We start from the raw sequence: 20,335 nt of genomic DNA, 5'->3' as shown, positions 1-20,335 counted from the left end.
TTGTTACAGTGCTTATTTCATAACTGGGTAAACTACGAAACAGGTAAGATAGCACACGCTCATACTAACAGCCTAGGAGAGAACCTGGGGGATATAATGCGAACATCTGCATCCTTTGACAACCTCTTCCACGTCACAGAGCACTGAATTATCTGTTATTTTAAAAGAACACTGATTTACTGAAATTAAATGGTGTGCACGTGTTCCCAATTATATCAGGTTTCCTGTCTTTAGAAAATAAAGATGCTTAACATTCAATGTGAAGCTCCCCGTGGGCACCGACATGAAGCTTTCATTTCAGTACCACCATGGACACCAACCCCGGACTATTATATCTTCTTACGTCTTTATGCCAGTTTGTAAAGCAGCAGTCGACAATTATCTTTAGGCACGCAGCCAGCACACTGTGCCACCAACAGAAACACGCAGAGGCCTCCGCATTACACTAGTTCTTCCAGCTAAGAGAAAAGGCTGAACACTTCCAATACAGAAGCAAAGAGTCGGATGACAACGGTCTGCCCTGGCCAAACGGAGCAGGCATTTCCTCCTTGACTCAGAAATGGAGCAAGATAAAGTATCTGACCCAAAGCTGATTTGCCATGTCTTTTAGAAGGGTGGTTCAAGCACACTGCAATTTTGAACTTTCGCTGTTTTGTTTTCAAAAGGGAAGCCCACATTTATCAGGCTGCAAAAACCGAGAACGAGAGGGCAAGCCAACTAAAGTCATGCGACATCACTGAAGAAGCTACAGATGCTCCGGGCTGGTGGCAGGACACAGGAGAATGCTTGCCTGCATCAAGATCATTTTTTCAAAAAATAAACAGGTTCACTGAGCTTATTTCTTTTACTTCCTTTGCAATAACAGGAATAATAGTTAACAAAGCTTACCTGTTTGGATCTTTTGCTCTTTACCAGCCTGCAGAAGAGAAAAGAAACACACACACACAAAGTTATTAGTGTGATTATTAGGCAATGTGCGACTTCACAGTGTTTCTAGAAGGCTGAAAAGTTACTTGGTATGAATTGCACTATTTTTTATATTTCTGCTTTTAGTTTCCAGGGATGGCATTTTTCCTTAACTGAATGAACAGCTGCTCCCTCTGATACCCTAACCGAGTCCGTAATAAGTTTAACATAAATAGAGCAGCTAAGAAATCCTGATTCTGAATGAACCGTTCTATAAATCGCGACCCTGTGCCAAAAAAAAAAAAAAAAAAAAAAAAAAAAAAAAAAAGAAAAAGTTCAGTGGCCAAAGAAAGGCCTTAAAATTAATTAAAGTGATGAGTTCTGAGACGCGGGGGTGCCAGGGCTGTAACAAGGCACGTACGCCGACCTTCCTCTCCGTGCCAGAGAAGAGCAAAGCGAGCTAGACTTCCCAGCGACAGCAGGGACGGCGGGGCCGACGCCAGTGCCAGGACACCCGCCCGCGGCACCAGGTCTCGGCTGGGGCCGCCAGAGGCGCGTTACACCCAGGGCGCCGGGGACGAGCTGCCGGGCTGCCGCAGGATCAGGCCCAGCTCCGGGGATGCTGTGCCCCCGGCTCAAGGCCGCCCCGCGCTTGGCGCTCGCCCCGCCACAGCGGGCGGAGAGGGGCGCCGAAATCCGCGCGGTGGAGGAGGGGAGGAAGCACGCTCCAGGCAAGGAAAAGGAGAAGCCAGGGAACGCTCCCGAACCGCCTCCTCGGATCTGTCAAAGCCCGACCTGCAGCCCCGGGCTGGTGCCGCTCAGGCCCCTTCGACACGTGCACAAAGGCCGTTTCTCCCCCGGGGCCGCCGGCAGCCCCGCGACCCCCGGCTTTCCCCGCCGCTGCAGCCTCCCCGCCCCGCCGGGGCGCGGGGCAGCCGGTCCCCGAGCGGGGCCGGGCCCCAGCGGGCGGGGGGCGGCTGCGGCCCCCGGCGGCGGCGCCGCCACTCACCTGCCGGCCGGCTGCAGCGCGGACCCCCACGAGCGCGGCTGCCACTACCCACAGGGACAGGAGCACCATCACGAGCCGGGGCGCCGCAGAGACCGCCGCCCAGCGCCACCGCACGCACCGGCCCCGCGCTCCTTCGCCTTTCCCGTCCTTTTATTTTTTTCTTCCTCTTTTTCTTCTTCTTCCCTGCTGCGGCTCCTCTTCTCGCCGTCCCTCGGCGGGACGCGAACCGGCGGCCCAGGAGCGGCGGCGGCGGCGGTGGCTGCCGGGGGCGCGGGCTGCAGCCCCGCTAGCGCCGGCGCCCGCGCGTGGTGCCGGCGGGGCGCCCCGGGGCTCACGGCAGCCGGGCGGGCTGGGCGCGGGGGGCGGCGGCGGCGGCGGCGGGGCGGCGAGTCACCGCGCCGCCTCCTGTTGCTCGCTGCGCCCTGCCTGCGCCGCGCATCGCAACCTGCGGGGCTAATAAAGCCGCACCGGCCCCCGGGCGCGGCTCCGCCTTCGGCGCGGCCCGAGACACCGACGTCAGGGGCCGCCGCCGCCACCCCCGGCCCGGCGCGGCGCGGCTCCCGGCGCGGCCGCCGCAGGCACCCGGCGCCCCCCCGGCGGCAGCGCGCCCGGCCCGCCGCCCCCCAGCTCCCCTACCTGGGGCCGCGAGCGGCCTGCGCGGCGGGGCACGGCCAGCCTCAACTGCCCCCTTTCCTAACTTTACACACCCATATATATATACACACATACATATATTATAGATGTACACACATACATACAACGTTACCTGCTGACCTGCTGCTTTGCTCCTCGCTAACTGCTCGGGATCCACCGGTCTTTCCATCCCCGTGCCTGGCAAAGCAGATCCACAAGCAGTCCACAAAGAAAACTCTCCTCCACCCATTCGTTCTGCCTCTCGGCCCTGCCACCAGCTGCCTCTCGTTGCAGTGGCTCTGAGGAGGGCTTCCCCACCTGGGAAGACACCCCCGGCTTTCCAAATTTGCCATCACCTGAGGCAGGGCAGCTGAAGTCCCGGAGACTCCAGCAGGACTGCAGCCCTACCACAAAGTGACTCCTCTTCCCTCTATTTGGGAGCACAGCACGCAACCAAATCTCTGTGGCAGCAAGACCCACGATCTGGCCTGGACAGATACCAAAAAGTACTCACACAGCTCCTTTCCGCAACGAAAATCTTCAAGAACGCTCTCCATCTATTCTTGGTCCCTTCTATTTGCCCAGAAGATGTTATGTGCTTGAGGCTATGCAATGATAAGTTGATAATAGATACAACCAGGTGTATCCCCAAAGGGGAAAAAAAATAAAAGCTTTACAAATATACTTTTAGGAGCCAGACAGAAATCATGCCTAGAACCTGTGGCTGAGCAGTATTCAAGAGAGTGCTGTCAGGGTCAAGATTATCCTCACCAATTCTATCCCCACACGACTGCACGCTTCCAGCTTCACATCTCCGCACCACTTCTGCACAGACGAAGGAGAAAACAACATTACCAGAGCTGCTCGAGACTTTTGTTTCCTTTTCTCGTTCATTTGTTCCTGAGGGAAAAAATGATGGAAGATACTTCTTATAGTAACAGTTTGGTATAAAAAAAACGTTTTTACTGAATAGACATCTGAACTAAAAAACATGAAAAAGCCCTTCTTTTTAAATCTTTCAAGAGTTGCTCTTTGAAGAGAGGTTTCCATTTGTTTTCTATCTCACTTGCTGTGTTACATAGAAATGGTTAATCCAGGAACATCTGGATCCAAATTTAAAATTACACTGTTATGTTGTACCTTCTGTATTCATAGTCTTATTTACTGTGATAATTTCATAACCAACTATAATGGCTTTCTATTGGCCTCCAACTAGCACAAACAAGAGGATCATTGCTACTTGAAGGTTATCAAAATACATGTGTAAAGTGTCTAATTATAATAATTACCTTTAAGTTGAACTGCTTCTCAGAAACCATCATATTTACTTGAAAACGCAAATACTGGTTCTACTGAACCCGAGTTGCCTCATAGCAACATTTAAGAGAACCAGATCTCCAGCTTTCATTTTCAGGAGACATCCTGGATATTTAAACCCCACAGGCCTGGGGAACAGCCCTGTTGTTCCACAGAACGTAGCTCCTGAACTGCATTATGTTCTCCTGTAAAGCAGAAAAAAAAAAAAAAAAAAAGACTTTCTCTGAGAAAGCAGAAGTGCCTGGATGCATATCTCTTATTAATCTCTTATTACAAGTGTAACATCATTTCTGTATGCTGTCATTCCCACAAAAAAATCCATGGCAGCCCGTTACAGTCAGCACACTGTAACACAGTGCAGTCGCGTGCTGCATAAGAACCACCTTTTGGAAAGATGAGGGAAAAATCAGAAAGCCTGAGGCAAACTGCTAGCTACATAACTACACATTAAAGGGTATATTTAAAAAAGAAAGCTTGCAAAGGCATGGAGTCAAAATTGACAATTCAGAAATGCCAAAACTAAAGCTTTACTCGGTCTCCTTCTGATTTAAGATACAGACCAGAGTTACTTGATAACACACCACTTATCCCACGGGACTTCTGCCTCATCCAGTACACAAAATGGGTACCGTTCACTTAATGCAAAGCTATTCACTGATGCCCATTGTATGACCTCCGGCCTTATTTATCGTACACTATTCAAATCCCCCAAATCACATTGTTCATTCCTTTGCAGGCCTTTCTGCAATGCAACATACCTGAGTGCTTTGCAAACCATCCATTCCCTGCAGTTACGGGTGTTTGATGTAGCCGAATTATAGGTGCAATTCATGACTTGATTTTTTTTTCCTCCCATTTAATCTAGCATTCATAAATTCCAAGTGCCTTCTGATTTCACAATTTTCCAAACGTACAAGGTCAGATTCCCAGAAATGGGGCACAGGAGAAGTTGGTTTAAGTGATTCATTTGGCATCTCACAGGAACTCTGTAGAAGCAGCAATTCTCATTACGGACCAAATACCCTCCCCCTGCACCAAGTCTCCTTCAGAAGAGAACAGCCTCCTGCCTGCATCACATGCACTGAATGGGCTACACAGGACTAGACAGTGAACGTGGGAGTACAAAAAACCATCATGCAATGCACGCTGAAAACCAAACTTCTGGCACTTCGCAATGCTGCCTCTGCAATCTTAAAAACATTTGTTGAATAAAGTGGTGGCTGTTATAGCCCTGTTTGGTTCACTTTTCCAAAGTAGTTAATTTTTTTTTTTTTAATGTCAAAGAAACAAAGATACACAAAACATAGATCTGGAGGCCAAGGCAGATAATCTGTTCTCTAGTCTGTCAGAGCAAACAACCAAGGTTTAACAGAGTTAAAGTAAAAATAAGGTCTTATAATGAGACATCTCCTGTCAGCTTTGTTTAATAGGAAGTAAGGCTGGGTGCCATGCTTCTAACAAATATAAATCAGGATAGTATTTGAAAGTTCAGTTAAAGACATTTTTCATCTCTAACAGCCATGTTTGGACACACCAGCATCAAAGAAATCATAGATTTTCTTACGACTTCTCAAGAAGGTGAGGCAGATTAGAGGCCGAACTCAGGTCTGTGGGTTTTTCAAATCTGACTGACATATATATGTGTGTGTGTATCTACGTATTTTTATATATATATAAAATATGCATATTTGCATATATCTACACATATATAAAAATCTGTTAAGTATTTGCAGTTCCAAAATTATTCTAACGCTACATCAGCTGGGCTTTCTGCATAGATGCAGTTTCTGCTGATGCACTAGGCTGACAGCTACAAATATTTTATGAATCTGTGCTTAGGCCCTGAAGCAAAGAGGCATTGATGTCTGAAAGGTTTTGCATGGGTCAGATCCTGGCGTGTGGAGAGTGCAGAAGTCTGTGAATGGCAAGGACAATATTTATGGGAGTAAGTACTCAATGCTGTGAGTAAATGTTGCATTACCTGGTTCAAAAGGCTCTGGAACACATTTTCCATGAAATCTCAGATTTTCTCACAGCAAGAGTGCCTGGAACACAAAACAATTTCAAAGCACATTTTAATTGGAACAAGAATTCAAAGAGAAAAACTTGAAAGAACAGTATTCCCTATGTGAAACCAAGAGAATTTAACTGAAGAAGAGTTTTTAACTCCCATACTAGCTTCCAAATATTAACATTTTTTCACACAAGCCCCAAGTGCACTTGACTAGAATAAAAGTATATAAATAAAAGAATAAAGCTAGAATAAAGCTGTGGTCTAGACAAGTCACATAGTCTTTACTGATCTTTTAACTTTCTTGTGTAACATATGCACACATTGGTTAATAATCAGTTTTTCAGGTACTTTTCCTGATATTTAGAAATAAAGTTTTTTCCCTCAAGATATTTTTCCTATGTTCTGTTCTACTAAGTTCTTTGCCAACTTGCATTCGATGTCCTTTCTCAATAGTGGCCAATGTGGAAAGCGTTAATTCTAGTCTTTCAGAAACAGCCACATCACTAAAAAATTAGGGGTAAAACAAGTTGCATATTTAAGATTGCAAAGATAACTGCTTTGAATGCCTGTTTTAGAACACCAAAAATATTTTCTAATCATCATGCAGATGTTCTCCTACTTTCATAGGAACTGCTATAGCAGTGGGCCATGAAGGACTTCCTTCTTTAAGAGAAGCTATCGGAGGCTGATTCAAAAAAAGGTACAAGAAAGCCCGCTGAAAGTAGTTACAGATTAATTTACCTTCTTTGTCACCTACACAAGCTAAAGAGCACGTCCCTTACACAATTCCTGGGCTTTTTAATTTTTATGATTATAACCACAGTTTGTTTTCACTCCAGACACCAACTCTGCTGAAATTAGGCTGCAGTGTCGATATTTCCTTTAATGATTGATGCATTACGGCCTTAGGCTCTCCTTTTCTATGAGGCATGTGCTGATTTAAGTATAACCAAAGGGCATGACCCTTGGTGAGGCAGGGAAATTGGAGACTTGGAGCGTGTTACTGTGAAACCAAAGTACCTGTAGAGCTGCTGCGCAGCCCCTGCCAGGGCTGCAGTGCTGTGGGCAGAGCTGGCAGGAGGTGATGGCGGGAGCGCAGGACGGCGTCCTCTTAGGCTTGGGCATATGCCCTAGGATTCACCGGGCTCTGAACCTGCATTTCTCCCACTGAGGGGAAAAGCCATAGTGCCTCTCATAAAGACGTTTCTCCAAATGGTTATAAAACTCAGGCATAGCACAAATACATTTTTACTACCTAAGCTCAACAACCAGCTGGTCAGCTTTTCAGTCTGCTAATGGTTTGCTTAATGAAAAATAGCAATTTTTTTTCAAATCATTAGAGATGCAGGAGGCCTACAGCGCAGTCTTTAAACCTGAGGCAATATAAATCAGTTTCCTAGCACATGATACATCTAAAAAGAACCCCTGCACCTCATTTTTAAATTTCGTTACTATTTGCATTTCAGTAATGCTTGAGGTCCTATTCACGGACCGGAGCCCCATTGTTGTAGGCATTGTGAACACACACAATAAAAAGGCCATGCACAAAGACCCTTCAGTCTAAGGGCTGTAGTCATACTACTGCAAAAAACAAACCACAAAAGCCTGGAGAGTCAAGAACCAAATTTGATATTCTTAAATGCAAACCCATCTCTTGCTGCATGCTTGTACAATTAGTTGTACAACTCTCCTCCTGAAGCAGGGCCTCAGCTGCAGCTGCAGCATCTTTTCTGCTCTTCGGGCAATTTGTCAGTATCTTTCAGATAACAAAGGTGCCACGAGCAGCCCCAGATCTCATCACTTCAGTCACACAGGAATGCAGTATTGCCGTTAACATCAGAAAAACTACCTTCTCTCTGCCCGTTTGGTATGACAACTCTATTCATAAAGTCCGAAGCTGCAAAAGCCTTTTCTGCTGAAATACCACGTGTAACGTCACAGCCTAATTTGCTGTCCAGTCACTTCTGTGATTTGATTTCCAAAACTGCACAAGAAGCTTTTCTTGATACTACACTTTTCATGTTTACTGCAGCACTACGAAAAAAGGATTTCAGTGAAGGTGCTGACAAGAATTACCAGACAACACTTGAAATGGAAGTACATTGTAAATGAAAATGCCTATAGTCTTCTCCCCTTCACAGTGCATTAAAATTGAGAATATTAAACCACACAACTATATTAAATTGCTTTAAAGATAATATTAATCTAGCAGATTGTTAAATGAAGAAAAATAGTAGACCTATTATTTTTAACAAAGCAGCATAAAATTTATGGTCAAGATTTAACCACAGGACATAGGAAACTCGAGAGAGAAAAATGTGAGACATGAAAATTATGGTTGTAAAATATCTTATGAAAAATAAAGTGCAGTAGAAATATAGGAGGTAGTGTATGTGGCAACTTCATATAATAGCTGCATTTCATAAAATTGTTCCTATTTTGAGGTGGTTGATTTTGAAACAAACTGTGCCAAATAAAATGCAATTAAAAAAACCCTCAAATTCTCAAAAGAATTCAATAAACAAATATCCATAAATCATTCTAAAAATAAGATCAAATAAGATGAAACATTTAATGGCCTGAGGCACTGATAGAGAAATCAGTGGTTCTTGCATTGCATACAGCTTCTAAAAAAAGGCAGCTCATCTAACCACCAAAAGGGATCATCTGTTAGCATCTGTTTAGCATCTGTTTAAAAAGAAGAATTATAGTATTGCCTTTAGGTCAAATTCAAGAAACAGCTCAAATTCCATCACCTAGGTGTAAATTGTAAATGTTGCCAGCAGAGCCAAAGAAAACTGGCACTCTATCTTTTATGAGCCCTGAGGTGTGTAATGAGGATGCAGAATTTAATTCTCTCCCACACAGTCTGGCCCAATTTGCCTCACCTTGTGCGAGAGGTTCCTGGAACTGCCGAGGCAGCGACCTTACTGCACTGTAGAGAGTCTGAAGGGGCCTAAGGCCCATGAAATGAAGTAACATACAGATGGAAAACAGTCTATCAGTCTGTTCGATCAGCGCATAGATTCAGCTTCTAATACCAAAACACTTGAGTACCCCATTCAGTGTGGTTTCCCTGTGCTCTGCCTCAAAATCCTGGAGAACAGCCTCTATGCAAGGGATATACTTACTTAAATTATCACCCACCCGCACTTTGGAGGTATGAAAGCTGGTATCCACAGTTAATTTTGCTAGCATTTTTCTAGTTGTAAAAATTCCTAATTGTATCCTTTTATGCATAAGCCTTTCTGGACAGGGAAGCTGTTCAGTCTCCTTATGTAGATAGGCAGACAGACAGACAGATGATACATATCTGTAAGTAGCAGATGGGGCTGAGTATTTGCAAAGAACGAAGTGACTGCTCAAACAACTCACAAGAATTATTCCACTGACACAGGAGAAATAGCAACTGTTGGCTTCCGGGAATCAGCACTCAGAGATCTTAAATAAGGATTATATCTGCCAGAGGCTTTTTTCTTTCCCTTCCTCCTTTTCTATTCCATTGACTGAACAGAACAGTGCCTTCCACTGGGAAGCACAAAATCTGACAACTTAAGTAACACAGAAAAAGTCTGCCCAGCACACTCTTTGAAATGGAAATCATCTCCCAAATAAGCAAAAAGCGAGAGATGCTATAACTATTATGACCACAGAGCGGCTGTTCTTTCCGTAAGTGAAAGCGTGACAGCACGTGTGAATTTCTGGAATTGTCAAATTAAACGTTTCTGTTAGGGCAGCCAACCAGGCTTCAGGACCTGGATTTCAGTAACATTTAATTCCCAGGGCTTCATAACCAATGAAGGTCATAAGTGATGAAAGTATGACAAATGTTGCAGTGCTGCTAAGGTCCCAAGATGACCATTAGGCACTAACATTTTTGGTTATTACTATTGTAACCAAGTACTGCCCAACAAGATGTCTGTGAACACACTGGAATTGCTAAGCAAAAGTAATTAGTCACATTTTACAAAAATAGCAGATAGAACAATCACGGCAAAGAACAGAGAATAAATTCCCAATATACTAGCAGGTAAAGATGAAATTACCGTAAGGAGAGAGGAGAGACATAAGAGGAAGGTATTGGAAGGTCTAAAGTCCCCTGTAAGAATTCTGTAAAAAGCAGTGCCATCGATTTAACAGTTTGTTCCCCTTTACTAAGGGGAAAATTACACTGGGAAATTTTTTTTGAGGGGGGTAATGGCTACCCTGTCACAGAACAGAGATACACTGTATAATCTAAAATCTCCTTTTGGTCAAGAGATTTACAGACAAACACCTCAAACTTCTATTTCCTTCAAACAGTTTAGGGACAGCTGAAGCAACTGTGCTGAATGAATGTCTGCCCCTTCCCTAGCCATTACCAACCAACAAAAGACTTGTTCCTGATAGAGAGGAAAGACAGTCACATGCTCTTTTGCCAGCTGACTGAGTGCAGCTTCTCATTTTCTGCAACTTCTTATCTATCATCTCTGCCTATCAGTGTAATTCCTGCCTTCAGTCAATCTACCCTGAAGCACATACTGCATAAGCCAAACCTGTGGCAGCCTAGACAGGCTGTCGATTGACTCCAAAGATGCAGTAAAGCCTTCCAATAAAGGCCATGCCCTCTATCAAGCCACTTGATTCATAAGCAATCATTCTTACCTGAGTCACATTCTTATGGAAATTTTTGGGGCCGGGCATAGCTGCATGGAGAGGGAGTGAGTATTTTTTCAGTAGTCTGATGCTGCTTCTGCCACTGATTCACAAGAAAAAGTTCCCAAGAGGAGTGAGGGAAGTTGCACATCTAAGCATGTCCTTACCTCTCAGGAACATACTGAAAATCAGCTATCCCAGCCTCTCTTCCTAAAACCAGAAAGGACAAAAGCTACACCACAGAAATGAAAAATGAAATGTAAAAATCAAGAATATCCTGCGGAAAGACTGTTCCTAGAGTAAGCCAAGGAGAATATTTGATTCAGCTCCAATTTGAAGCTATCCAGTCCAAAAGGTTATGATGCTATCTGAACTGATCACCTCACAAAATACTTAAAGTCAGTCATGCCAGTGGTTTTGGTTATTTCCATTTCCGTGACTCTATTACAAAAGGTCATTCTGTGTCACAAATATAAAAATAACAACTTGAGGATGCTTGCCAGTAGTCGCTTTTGTAAGCATTTTAACAATGACCACAGCTGGAACCCAAGAGACACCACTGTTCCTGTGAGCTGTCAATGTCTCAAAGGGCATTTTAACTAGGACCATGTGAAGTTGCAGGCCACATCCCATCCCACACATATCAGACTTGCGTTACATTATGCCAGCGTTTATAAAGAGAAGAGACAATTTATACCACTATCTTTGCATTTAATGCATTTTGCATTATGGCTGAAACTTAGCAAAGTACTAAGGAGATGCTCAGCCTCAAGCACACAGAACCTTATTCAGGTTACATCTTTGAGCTGAAAGACCTAAAGCCAGCCAAGAGAAAACGGGGCCTTATTTGGAACTTACACAATCTAACAATGGTCCTTGAGCACTGCCCTTGTAGTTGTTCTCTCCCAAGTAAAAAGAAAATCACAATAATTTAAGTTCCAAATCAGTTTTAGCTCTTCTCTGTTAGGTCTCCCCACAGTTAGGGCAGACAGTTCTAATTTAAGGAAAAAAGAACTTCCTAACATCCGTGGTGACTCAGCGTACAAACGACTCACCTAGAGTGAATGTAGACCTGTGTGCCAGCTCTGGATAGCGTTGCTGGAGCACGGAAGGGCTAGCACATTTTCAGGGCTATATGATTCAGACATCTGTCCTCCACTCACTGCAGGTGGTGGTGTGTAGCTGACACCCGGACCAGCGTGAAAGTCCTTAAATCTATACTTAGGACAAAGTCGGCTTTATCATCGGGTGCTTTAAATACTTAAGGATACTCTCCATTAAAGAACCACCTACTTCTTCCTTGTATGCAATATGCTGGGGCTGCGTTGCTGCAGATGCACGTGGCATTCATTCTACCAAGATTATTTACAAACTCTTCTGATCTGATAAGCATATTTAAAGTGGAATTCTCCTAAGAAATAACTGAGCTAATACGGAATTAAAATTTCATTTAGTCAAATCACAGCTAAAATACATATCTACGCCATCACGCAAACTTAAGTCAATACTAAGAGTAAAAAGCTGAACTGGGATGCTATGATGAAAAGCGTGCAAAATAAAGCAGCTGTCACTATGGATACAATGGCAGGATTGGGCTGAGCACTGTTATTTCTGGACAACCTCAGTTCTAGATGAAAGCAGGAAAGTTATCTGGCACAAATAAACATACCAGAACCAAAGTACAAAGTGCTCTCATTAAATCTCATGTATATTGACCCATTCAGTAGATTTCAAGTAAGAAAACAAAGCCTGGATCAAAACTGGAGAGAAGAAAGTTTCCAGATTGTTAGCAAATCTGACCACTCATAGGAGACTTATCTAAGTATAAATTAGAAACAGCAGATAACAGTGAATACTTATGAAAATATTGGTGGCATAGGAGAAACTTCAATAATGTTATAGGTAGATGCAATCAGAAAACTGAAATGCTAATACTATTTTAGAGTATATATGTATTGCATATATACACATATGTAATCACTTCCTTCTAAACTCTTATAATTGACATAAGAAGTTACTAAACCTCTATTTTTAATATGGAACATATGTGACTGAATTGGAAGTAGATCCTTTTTATTTAGAAAGCCTCACACACAGGCTGTAACATTGCTAGAGTTTCCTAGATGTGGTTACTACAGATAGTCTGATAAGACTTCTGAAGTTCAGTAAAATTAGATCTTGGAGAGCTTTACTTTTAAACTGGGAGTGGGGACAAGTCTTCTTGGAAGTTGTTCTTCTGTAGTCATCATTATTTGGGTATGAAATAAGTGTCTACACCCACTGTCTCCAGAAACCTTAGCAGTCTATTTATATTGATATCAGGCCTTAAGCCAGAAGTACTGGCTACACTGTTGGTTAAGTTTTTGGATTTTTTTTTCCCCTAGTAAGATGGGCGTGTAATAGGAAGAGACATTGCTACTTTGCATCATTGTTACTTTCATGTCAGCTTACATATTGCACTGGTCCTCACTTGGACCAGATGGTAAAGTCACAGTCTAACTCTGGTACTATCTGTCATATTTTATCTAAATACAGTTTTATATATGAAACCACTGAATTCACTCTGATAAACAATGTGCACTGCACATTCACCACAAGGCACATGGAGGGCTAGCAAAAGGGCCATCACAGGCAGGATTTCCAAAGGAATTGAAAGAGGTTTGACCTAGGGCTCATTTAAGTGCTGTACTCAGTGTCTAGGCCAATGGGACTTAACTTTCTTACGCCTTCCTGAAAATCCCAGCCACGAGCTTCAATTTCTTACGCTGTGCGGACAGATGCTTCAAATTCATGGCACATCATGAGAAAGTATACAAATCTGCAAGTATTACCACTGTGACTTGAATTGGCTGGGACATTTCCAAATCACTTCCATTTCCAGGAGGAATTAAACTAGGTGCTTTGTCTCTACAAAGCGGCTTAAGCTAAAATCCTGATACCACTTGCTGCTCTCACATGGGGTCATGGTCATTAAACATTTAAGCCAAAATAACAGTAAATTGAGATGAGGGAGTAGCAATGTTTAGCAGATAAACCTTAATCTCTCTGGACTTCAGTTCTCTGTTCCCTCTGTCTGAGGATCCATCTGCTTTAAGAGATCAACAAGACCACATGGGACAACACCAGCACTGTTTAAAAATCACTAGCTTAAATGAAAATGAGAACTGAGCTTCTGACCTCACCTAGGGTCATCTTACCACGTCAAGGCTGGGGTTATTTCCAGGGCAGCATGTGAGGGCTTTCACTGCAGCTGCTTGAATAGTACTTTGCCTGTGGATTAATGGATGACTTAGGCTTCTCATTCTTACCAGCCTTTACAATTCAGGAGAACACACAGAGGATTTCTTCTGAAACAGTTGAAGTAAAAAGACAAAAGTAAGCTAACCTCGTGACCTGTGAAGTAACGTTGTAGAGAAATCCATTCAACACAGTTACTCACAGTTTCTGGGAAATGGAAAAGAAGGGGTTTTCAAGAGAAAACAGTAACTTCTATACTATTTCAGAGGGGAATCTACCACAGCAATCTGTTTCTGAGGAATTTACATGATGCAGAGGAAAGGGTAAACCCAGCAAGGACCAGTCAGTGATAAAGAGCAAGGACTGAACAGACTTGAAGTGAAGGTACTTGATACTTCCACTGTTCTTCCTAGTATTTAAACAACGGAAACAATAGGGTGAAGTGGAGGAAGCAGCATTTTAGCAGCTCTTCCCTTGTCATTGACCTTCTGTTTTCAAATCTCTATCCAATGAATATTTATTCACTTGAGGAGTTCCACAAATCCAACAAAAGAGTTCAACAAATCCAAAAAATAACAAGCTTAAATGAAAGTGAGAGCTGCTCTGGGTTCCTAAGGAAAAGCAGAGCTCCTTCCAAAACTTAATTTTCTACAGCTCATGTCTGTTATGAGAGGTGTTGTGAAAAAGGGGCATGAAATCCTATTCACTGACAAGGTGATGGCGATATGATATCAGCAAATAACAATATGGTAACACAAGAATGGCTCAACACATCAGACCAAAGGTCCATCCAGCCCAGTATCCTGCCTCTGCGAGTGGCCAACAGTCAAAGGAAATTTTAAAGATGGAGGAAGTATATACTGGTAACTTTTCAGAATGCTTTCCTCAGCTGCCAGACTGAGAAAAGGCTAAACAGTGAGAAACAAGAGAGCAGTGATTCTCAAGAAGTCTTCGCACTTCACTCCTTACAAGCCCCTCCATAATGACGCCAGCTCTCTAGTGAGAGTGCAGTAGTCAGACATCGGTGGAGCCAATATTTCTGCTCAATTTCTAGACAGCTGTCAACAAAAGCAGAAGTAGCAGCAACTCCCAATCCCATGTACCAAAGAGGAAAGAGGAAGGAGGAAGGCAGGGACCTGCAATGGATGGGACTGCGATATGTATGAATGTGTTCAGCTTCGAGTATATGCATCCCAGCGAACTCAAATGAGGCTACTCTGCAAGCTTCAGCTCAAATGTGTGACAAAGGGTTTGTCATCACCTTAGTGTTCTCCAGAGCTATGCTACTGCACAAGGTTTGCACCATCAATGTCTTACCTTTCTCATGCTTGCCCTGAAATCCCCAGGACAGCTGGAGATGGCAGAATGTCATTATTCACACTTGAAAATGGTAACATTTTCCTATGTCAGTTGTTTAGCAAAAAGACTAGGTACTATACTGTTTTAGGACTGCTCTGAGTTGATTTCATTTAAATTACAGTTCTGTTTGCTATAAATCACAGAATAATATATGAAAACTCATCTTAAGTTAGTAGTGCAGTTGCACATAGGCATACATATATACACATGAAAATATATACGAAAATATGTATAAATATAGACTCTCTCCAGTGATTATTGCTTCTTTTCTGTCCCTTAGTTAACCCCGTCAATATTGATAGCATAAAATCCAGTTCATGTGCATATATGCATACAATACTGTTAAGGAGTGGGAATACTTAAATAAAAAAGCTAACCATTGAATTGCAAAGGTGAATAGTCCCTTTAGCCTCCAGTAAAATTCACAGGCTGCAATAGACAGTGGGCAATATTCACACCAGCTAGGCCGTCACCTCAAAGTAATTTGGAGGGAGAAAGCAGTCCCCTCTTCTAACTTCTCCACCTATGCTTTTCTCTCCGACTATTACATGCAACTCAGATCAATTCTTTGACATGCAGCCTTCCAGCAGCTTTTCCAGCACAACTGATTGGGAAAATGAATGTCTGAGAAAAGCAGGAGGTTTCTAGCCAAGTTTCACCATCCAAGCTGGATATCATAAAACCACAGCTGAAGCTGTGTGCCTATAGTCAAGTAGTATGAATACACCCTGAGACATCCTTTTCAAATCAGATGAGTGCTATATGAAGATCCATCTAAGGTCTTTTTTTCCCCTCCCTTATCAATTGACTAAATTCATGGCCCAGATTTCCATGACCTTCACTTTTATAGACAATCAATTGGTTTACATTACCATCCTGGTCAAAATACACAAAAAAGCATGACTGAGAACATACAAATGCCCAGCCCTATAAACCTAACATATAGAAATCCATTGTCATTGATTGTTCCAATAAAGCCGAAGAATCAGAACGTAAGCATGAGCTCAAAAGGGGCTTAAACATTCTGCTGTTTTTAAACGACTTTTTAAAGCAATAATGAAGCAAGTGAGATTAAAGCATATTGCTACAGTTTTGGATACTATCTGGATCCAAATACTACATATTTGGATGATTCCTTACCTTAGTGTTTCCCACACCGGTTTGAAATCATAGCTTTCCCAGTGTCTTCTTCAGCTTCCCCTCAGCTCCATTTAATGAGCAGGGTTTGACTTCCAGAGAAGTTACAGTCCAAAACTCAGCTGTACGATGGATCTCAACTGGTTAAGTTCGTCATCTAAGGAAATTCAAGACATAAATTGTCAGTAACCGCTAATGTCTACTTGCTTCACTCAGTGCCATCATCATTCACCTAGCTTTCCCTTGTCAGATCCTTCTTTAAGTATCTAAATAACTGGAGTTTGAAAACTTGGACTCTTAATAGCAAAGAACTCCATCTCAAAGAAAAACATGATAATTAAAATCTCAAAGGAAGAAAAAGGCCAGGTTTGTTGGTGTGGGGCAAAGTTAGACCCTTGCTCAGCCAGGAAAAGCAAAAGGAGGAGTCACTTCTAAGCAATAGAGCATTGCTGTCCTGAAGCATCCTTTTCATTCTGCACCAGAGCGAAGGTATTAGTTGGAAATATGAAGACAGTAGTTGCTGTAAAACTTTCTTGATATATACCAAATTGCAAATAAAGTGTCTTTTAGTCATCCTCAGTATTGTCATGTCTTATAGCATCTGGTGCTTCTAACTGGCCTAGGTCTTGACAACACAAACATTTTCAACTTTCAACTTTCCTTAGATAAAAATCAAAGACTGCTTCTGAACTTCAGGCTTGCATGACTTGTAGACTTGAATCTGTAAACCCAACAGTGCAAGACCTAGAAAGTGAATATATAGAATTCTAAAATATGACTGAAAGTCTCTGTACTTTGGTGTCATTTTCAATTTTTTTTTTAGCTTGTTTCTTGAACCCTTTGAGCCAGCAACAGCAATTTCAGGTAGCTCCTCTTACCTTTTACAGTACATTGTCTCCCTGTCTTTTGCAAATGGTAAACGACTGTTTCCAAGCACCTCAAGCACTCTTCCTCAACAGCTTTTTCTTCTTCTGATAATTATTTCTTCCATTCATGCTTAGCTGCTTTTATTCCACTCAAACCATGTTACTTCAAAGGAGTCCAGTTCTGTAGGACCATCTGTGAGCAAAGACATGGAAATATTTGCATATCGTCATTTTCAGGTTCAAATCCTTTAACCTAATTTCCAGATTCACATATTCTTCTCCTTCTGCTTTGATAGATTACAAAAGTAGAAGGAACAATAAAAATCATTTTGTTTTGCCTTATTTATAGCATAGGTAGTTTAATTCCATTAGTAATCCACCAAATCCTGGCAAAGTGTTTGAGCTCCAACATTCCTCCAACAAGAGGGAGAATCCAACACATGATATACTGGTCCAACAGCTGATTATCTACAAAATCATAATTTCTATCTTCTGTTCAAACTGTCTTGTTTTAGCTTCCAATCGTCTTGCTATGTCACTGTCTGTAAGATTAGAGAGACCTGCTCTGACTCATATTTGCTCTCCGTAGAAATACACTGCAATTTAGTCTCCTCTTATCCTTCTCCTGATACGCCAAACGAACTGAAGTTCTTAAGTTTCTCATCATAAGGCCAGTTTTCCAAATCTCAGCTCAGTCTCCTGGCCTTTTTTCTGCCTTTTTAACTTCAGTTTTAAACCATTTGGACTCCTCTCACAGAGGAACTACAGGATGTCCAGCAGTGGCTTGGCGAAAGTTCACGTGAATTTGAAAGAGTAAATTCTGGGAAAGAACTGCAAATCTACACAGAACAGTTCATAAGTATCCAAAGAAAAATCCTTTCCCTCACTACAGTTTTCGTAAAGCCTCACACACACAGCAAAAAAAATTGGTTTCACACACCTCAGCTTTTCAGACTGAGATGGCTGTCAATATGCCTGCCTGTGTAATTTCTGTGTTCTACCTACGAGCTTCTGTACAGTCCACTTATTTTTTTAAACTCCCTCTTATCTTTAAACTGCCTCTTATTAAAGCAAACATGAAACCCGAGATACTATGCATGTGATGCTGGAGCTCAACTCTTCGTTGCTTGCAGAGATAACGGAAACAGAGTGCACACAGAATCAATATTAGTAGAAATATTTGTATTGCATGGAAGTCTGAAAGATGTCACTGCAGTTGACATCCTTTTGCATTTTTCTCAGGACATGTAGACCTCTGTCTAACTAAAATAACATGCTGATATATGATGCTTCTATGTGAATTTAATTAACTAGAATTAACACATTCATTAACTAGAATTAACACACGATGCAGACTTCTACAAGACCATCATCTAGAGGTAACAGAGCCGCCTCGCCTCACCCCTCCTCTCCAACAAATTAAGCCTCCCCTGGAAGTGGATCCCAGTGTCTCCAAACACTTATCTTTTTGGAAGGATATAACTTTGGTTCCATTTTTATTTGCAGGTGGCCCTAATTCTAGAGCTTCCTGAACTCACACTTTGCTGACTGAAATCAGAAAGATGCTTCCTCTTTCCAATGCACAGGAAAGACTAAAGTACTGCATAAACATACCCAAGGTAGCTTCATATTAACTCAGTTTTAGCTAAAAGTCCAGTTGTAACACCGCAAAGCTTAGATAAGCTAGTCTGAGCTAAGGTTCAGACTCTGGTGCCCAGACCGCTCACAGTATCACAGTCAGACAGCTTAAAACTAGCTCGGGAATCTTTACAATACATTGCAATCAAATCTGTGACCACAGCTTACGCATTCCCTTCTAGACATATAAGGAATCTCTTATTATTATGAATCAGGGTAATAGACTACTAATCAATCCCTTATGTCTTACAGATTGCTGCAATGCACACAAGTTATGCAAACGTGATTTTTGGTGGTGATCCACGTGAGTTGGCATGCTCCAAGTTTTATGTGAATCTCAGGTTCTACTAAATCTGACACCTCAAAGACAAGTACACTGAAAACTGCTGGATTTTCTGTTTTTCTTTACAATTGTGCAAAGCTGCATATTTCATATGATTTAAACAGCAAAACCACTCATCAGCCTAGGTCATTTAAAAGGTCTTCAAGTTTTAGACTACATTTGTGAAAAAGCTTTACTAAGTTGAGACCATAATGAAATCTAAAAGAACTGTAAGTTGTTTAATTGTCAATGTTTTTTGTAGTTCTAGCTACTACCAACAAATAGTACAGGGCAACATTTCATTTTACATAAAACAGATTCTACACAGAGTTGAAGAGAGAAATGTTCAAAGAACTTCTTTATTGCATGCAGACAAACTTGCAATTACACGTCAACTCCTCAGCCAATGTTTGCGTATCAAATCGCATCAGCGTATGTCTATCTGATCTACAAATACAACTTTTGCTAGTGTATAAAAAAAAGCATACATGCAAATTTGGCATATGTCCATGCAAAAGATGCTCTTTGCTCAGTTGCACGCTTAAAATACAAGAAGCAAACATTTCCATAGTTGCCTTAGATACTGGCTCTTGAGGAAATTATCCAAAGACTAGTCTTGAGAACTGAGTGAAAAACAGACCATTAGATTCTGGGTTGCATATATACATATGACGAGTACAAAATCAGCAGATAAATTTGTGCACAACTGCTCACCTGAATACAGAATGACCATTTTGACCAATCTCAGCTGGGAATGGGATCAACTGGGGGCCAAATGAAGCACTTGTAGTACCAGCTGCCTCACCCACATAGTCACGCTATTAAAAAAAAAGCATATGAAACGGAAAAATTCTGATGAAGACATTGTTTTGCTTCAGAGAAGTAACAGCGTGGCAGTGGGAGAGCAGCAGGAGCTACAGCTAATGGAGAATCAGAAGTCTTTCCCCACAGGCGGTGTGGGGAAGGCGAGCTGTAGGCCCTGGCTCCAACTCCGAGTCTGTGCTAGTAACGTCCTGGGACTTGCACAGTGTGAGGAGGAAGATGGTGCGGCAGGAGGCTGCATTGTTCCCTCCTCGCATTGCTGCCTTGTGACAAACAATACTCCTGGGTGCAAGACAAAACCACTCAAATCTTCAACCAATTGCAAGAAAAAAAAAAAAAAAAGGATCTGATTTAAGTCCCCCACTACAAGCCAGGTGCTATCTAGAACCATGGCAAGCCTCCAGTAGCAAACAAAAAGATTTACGGCCCCCTGCCTCAGG

At 42.4% G+C, this 20,335-nt stretch overlaps 1 protein-coding gene across 6 annotated transcripts in view; it reads right to left on the bottom strand.

Annotated features, from left to right (window-relative positions):
- The window catches only part of ADAMTS3 (ADAM metallopeptidase with thrombospondin type 1 motif 3), a 186,020-nt gene that overhangs the window by 140,142 nt on the left and 25,543 nt on the right, over positions 1 to 20,335 (bottom strand). For 3 of the 6 annotated variants that reach the window (XM_064510420.1, XM_064510422.1, XM_064510421.1), the window contains exons 1-2: positions 1,916 to 2,427; positions 889 to 916 (exon numbers count right to left, since the gene is read on the bottom strand). In XM_064510420.1, the coding sequence (XP_064366490.1) occupies positions 889 to 916; positions 1,916 to 1,984 (97 nt within the window). In that variant the 5' untranslated portion in view covers positions 1,985 to 2,427. Of the gene's footprint in view, positions 1 to 888; positions 917 to 1,915; positions 2,428 to 2,681; positions 3,268 to 3,319; positions 3,449 to 3,837; positions 4,051 to 4,623; positions 4,852 to 5,846; positions 5,911 to 16,250; positions 16,405 to 17,125; positions 17,307 to 20,335 lie in introns of those variants that run through there. The other 3 variants (XM_064510417.1, XM_064510419.1, XM_064510418.1) reach the window with 3 other exon arrangements.

This window comes from Dromaius novaehollandiae, chromosome 4 (genome assembly GCF_036370855.1).
Source record: "Dromaius novaehollandiae isolate bDroNov1 chromosome 4, bDroNov1.hap1, whole genome shotgun sequence".
Classification (NCBI taxonomy): Eukaryota; Metazoa; Chordata; class Aves; order Casuariiformes; family Dromaiidae; genus Dromaius; species Dromaius novaehollandiae.
The sequence above is the reverse complement of the archived record's forward strand: the minus strand, read 5'-3'. Positions and strand labels throughout refer to the sequence as shown.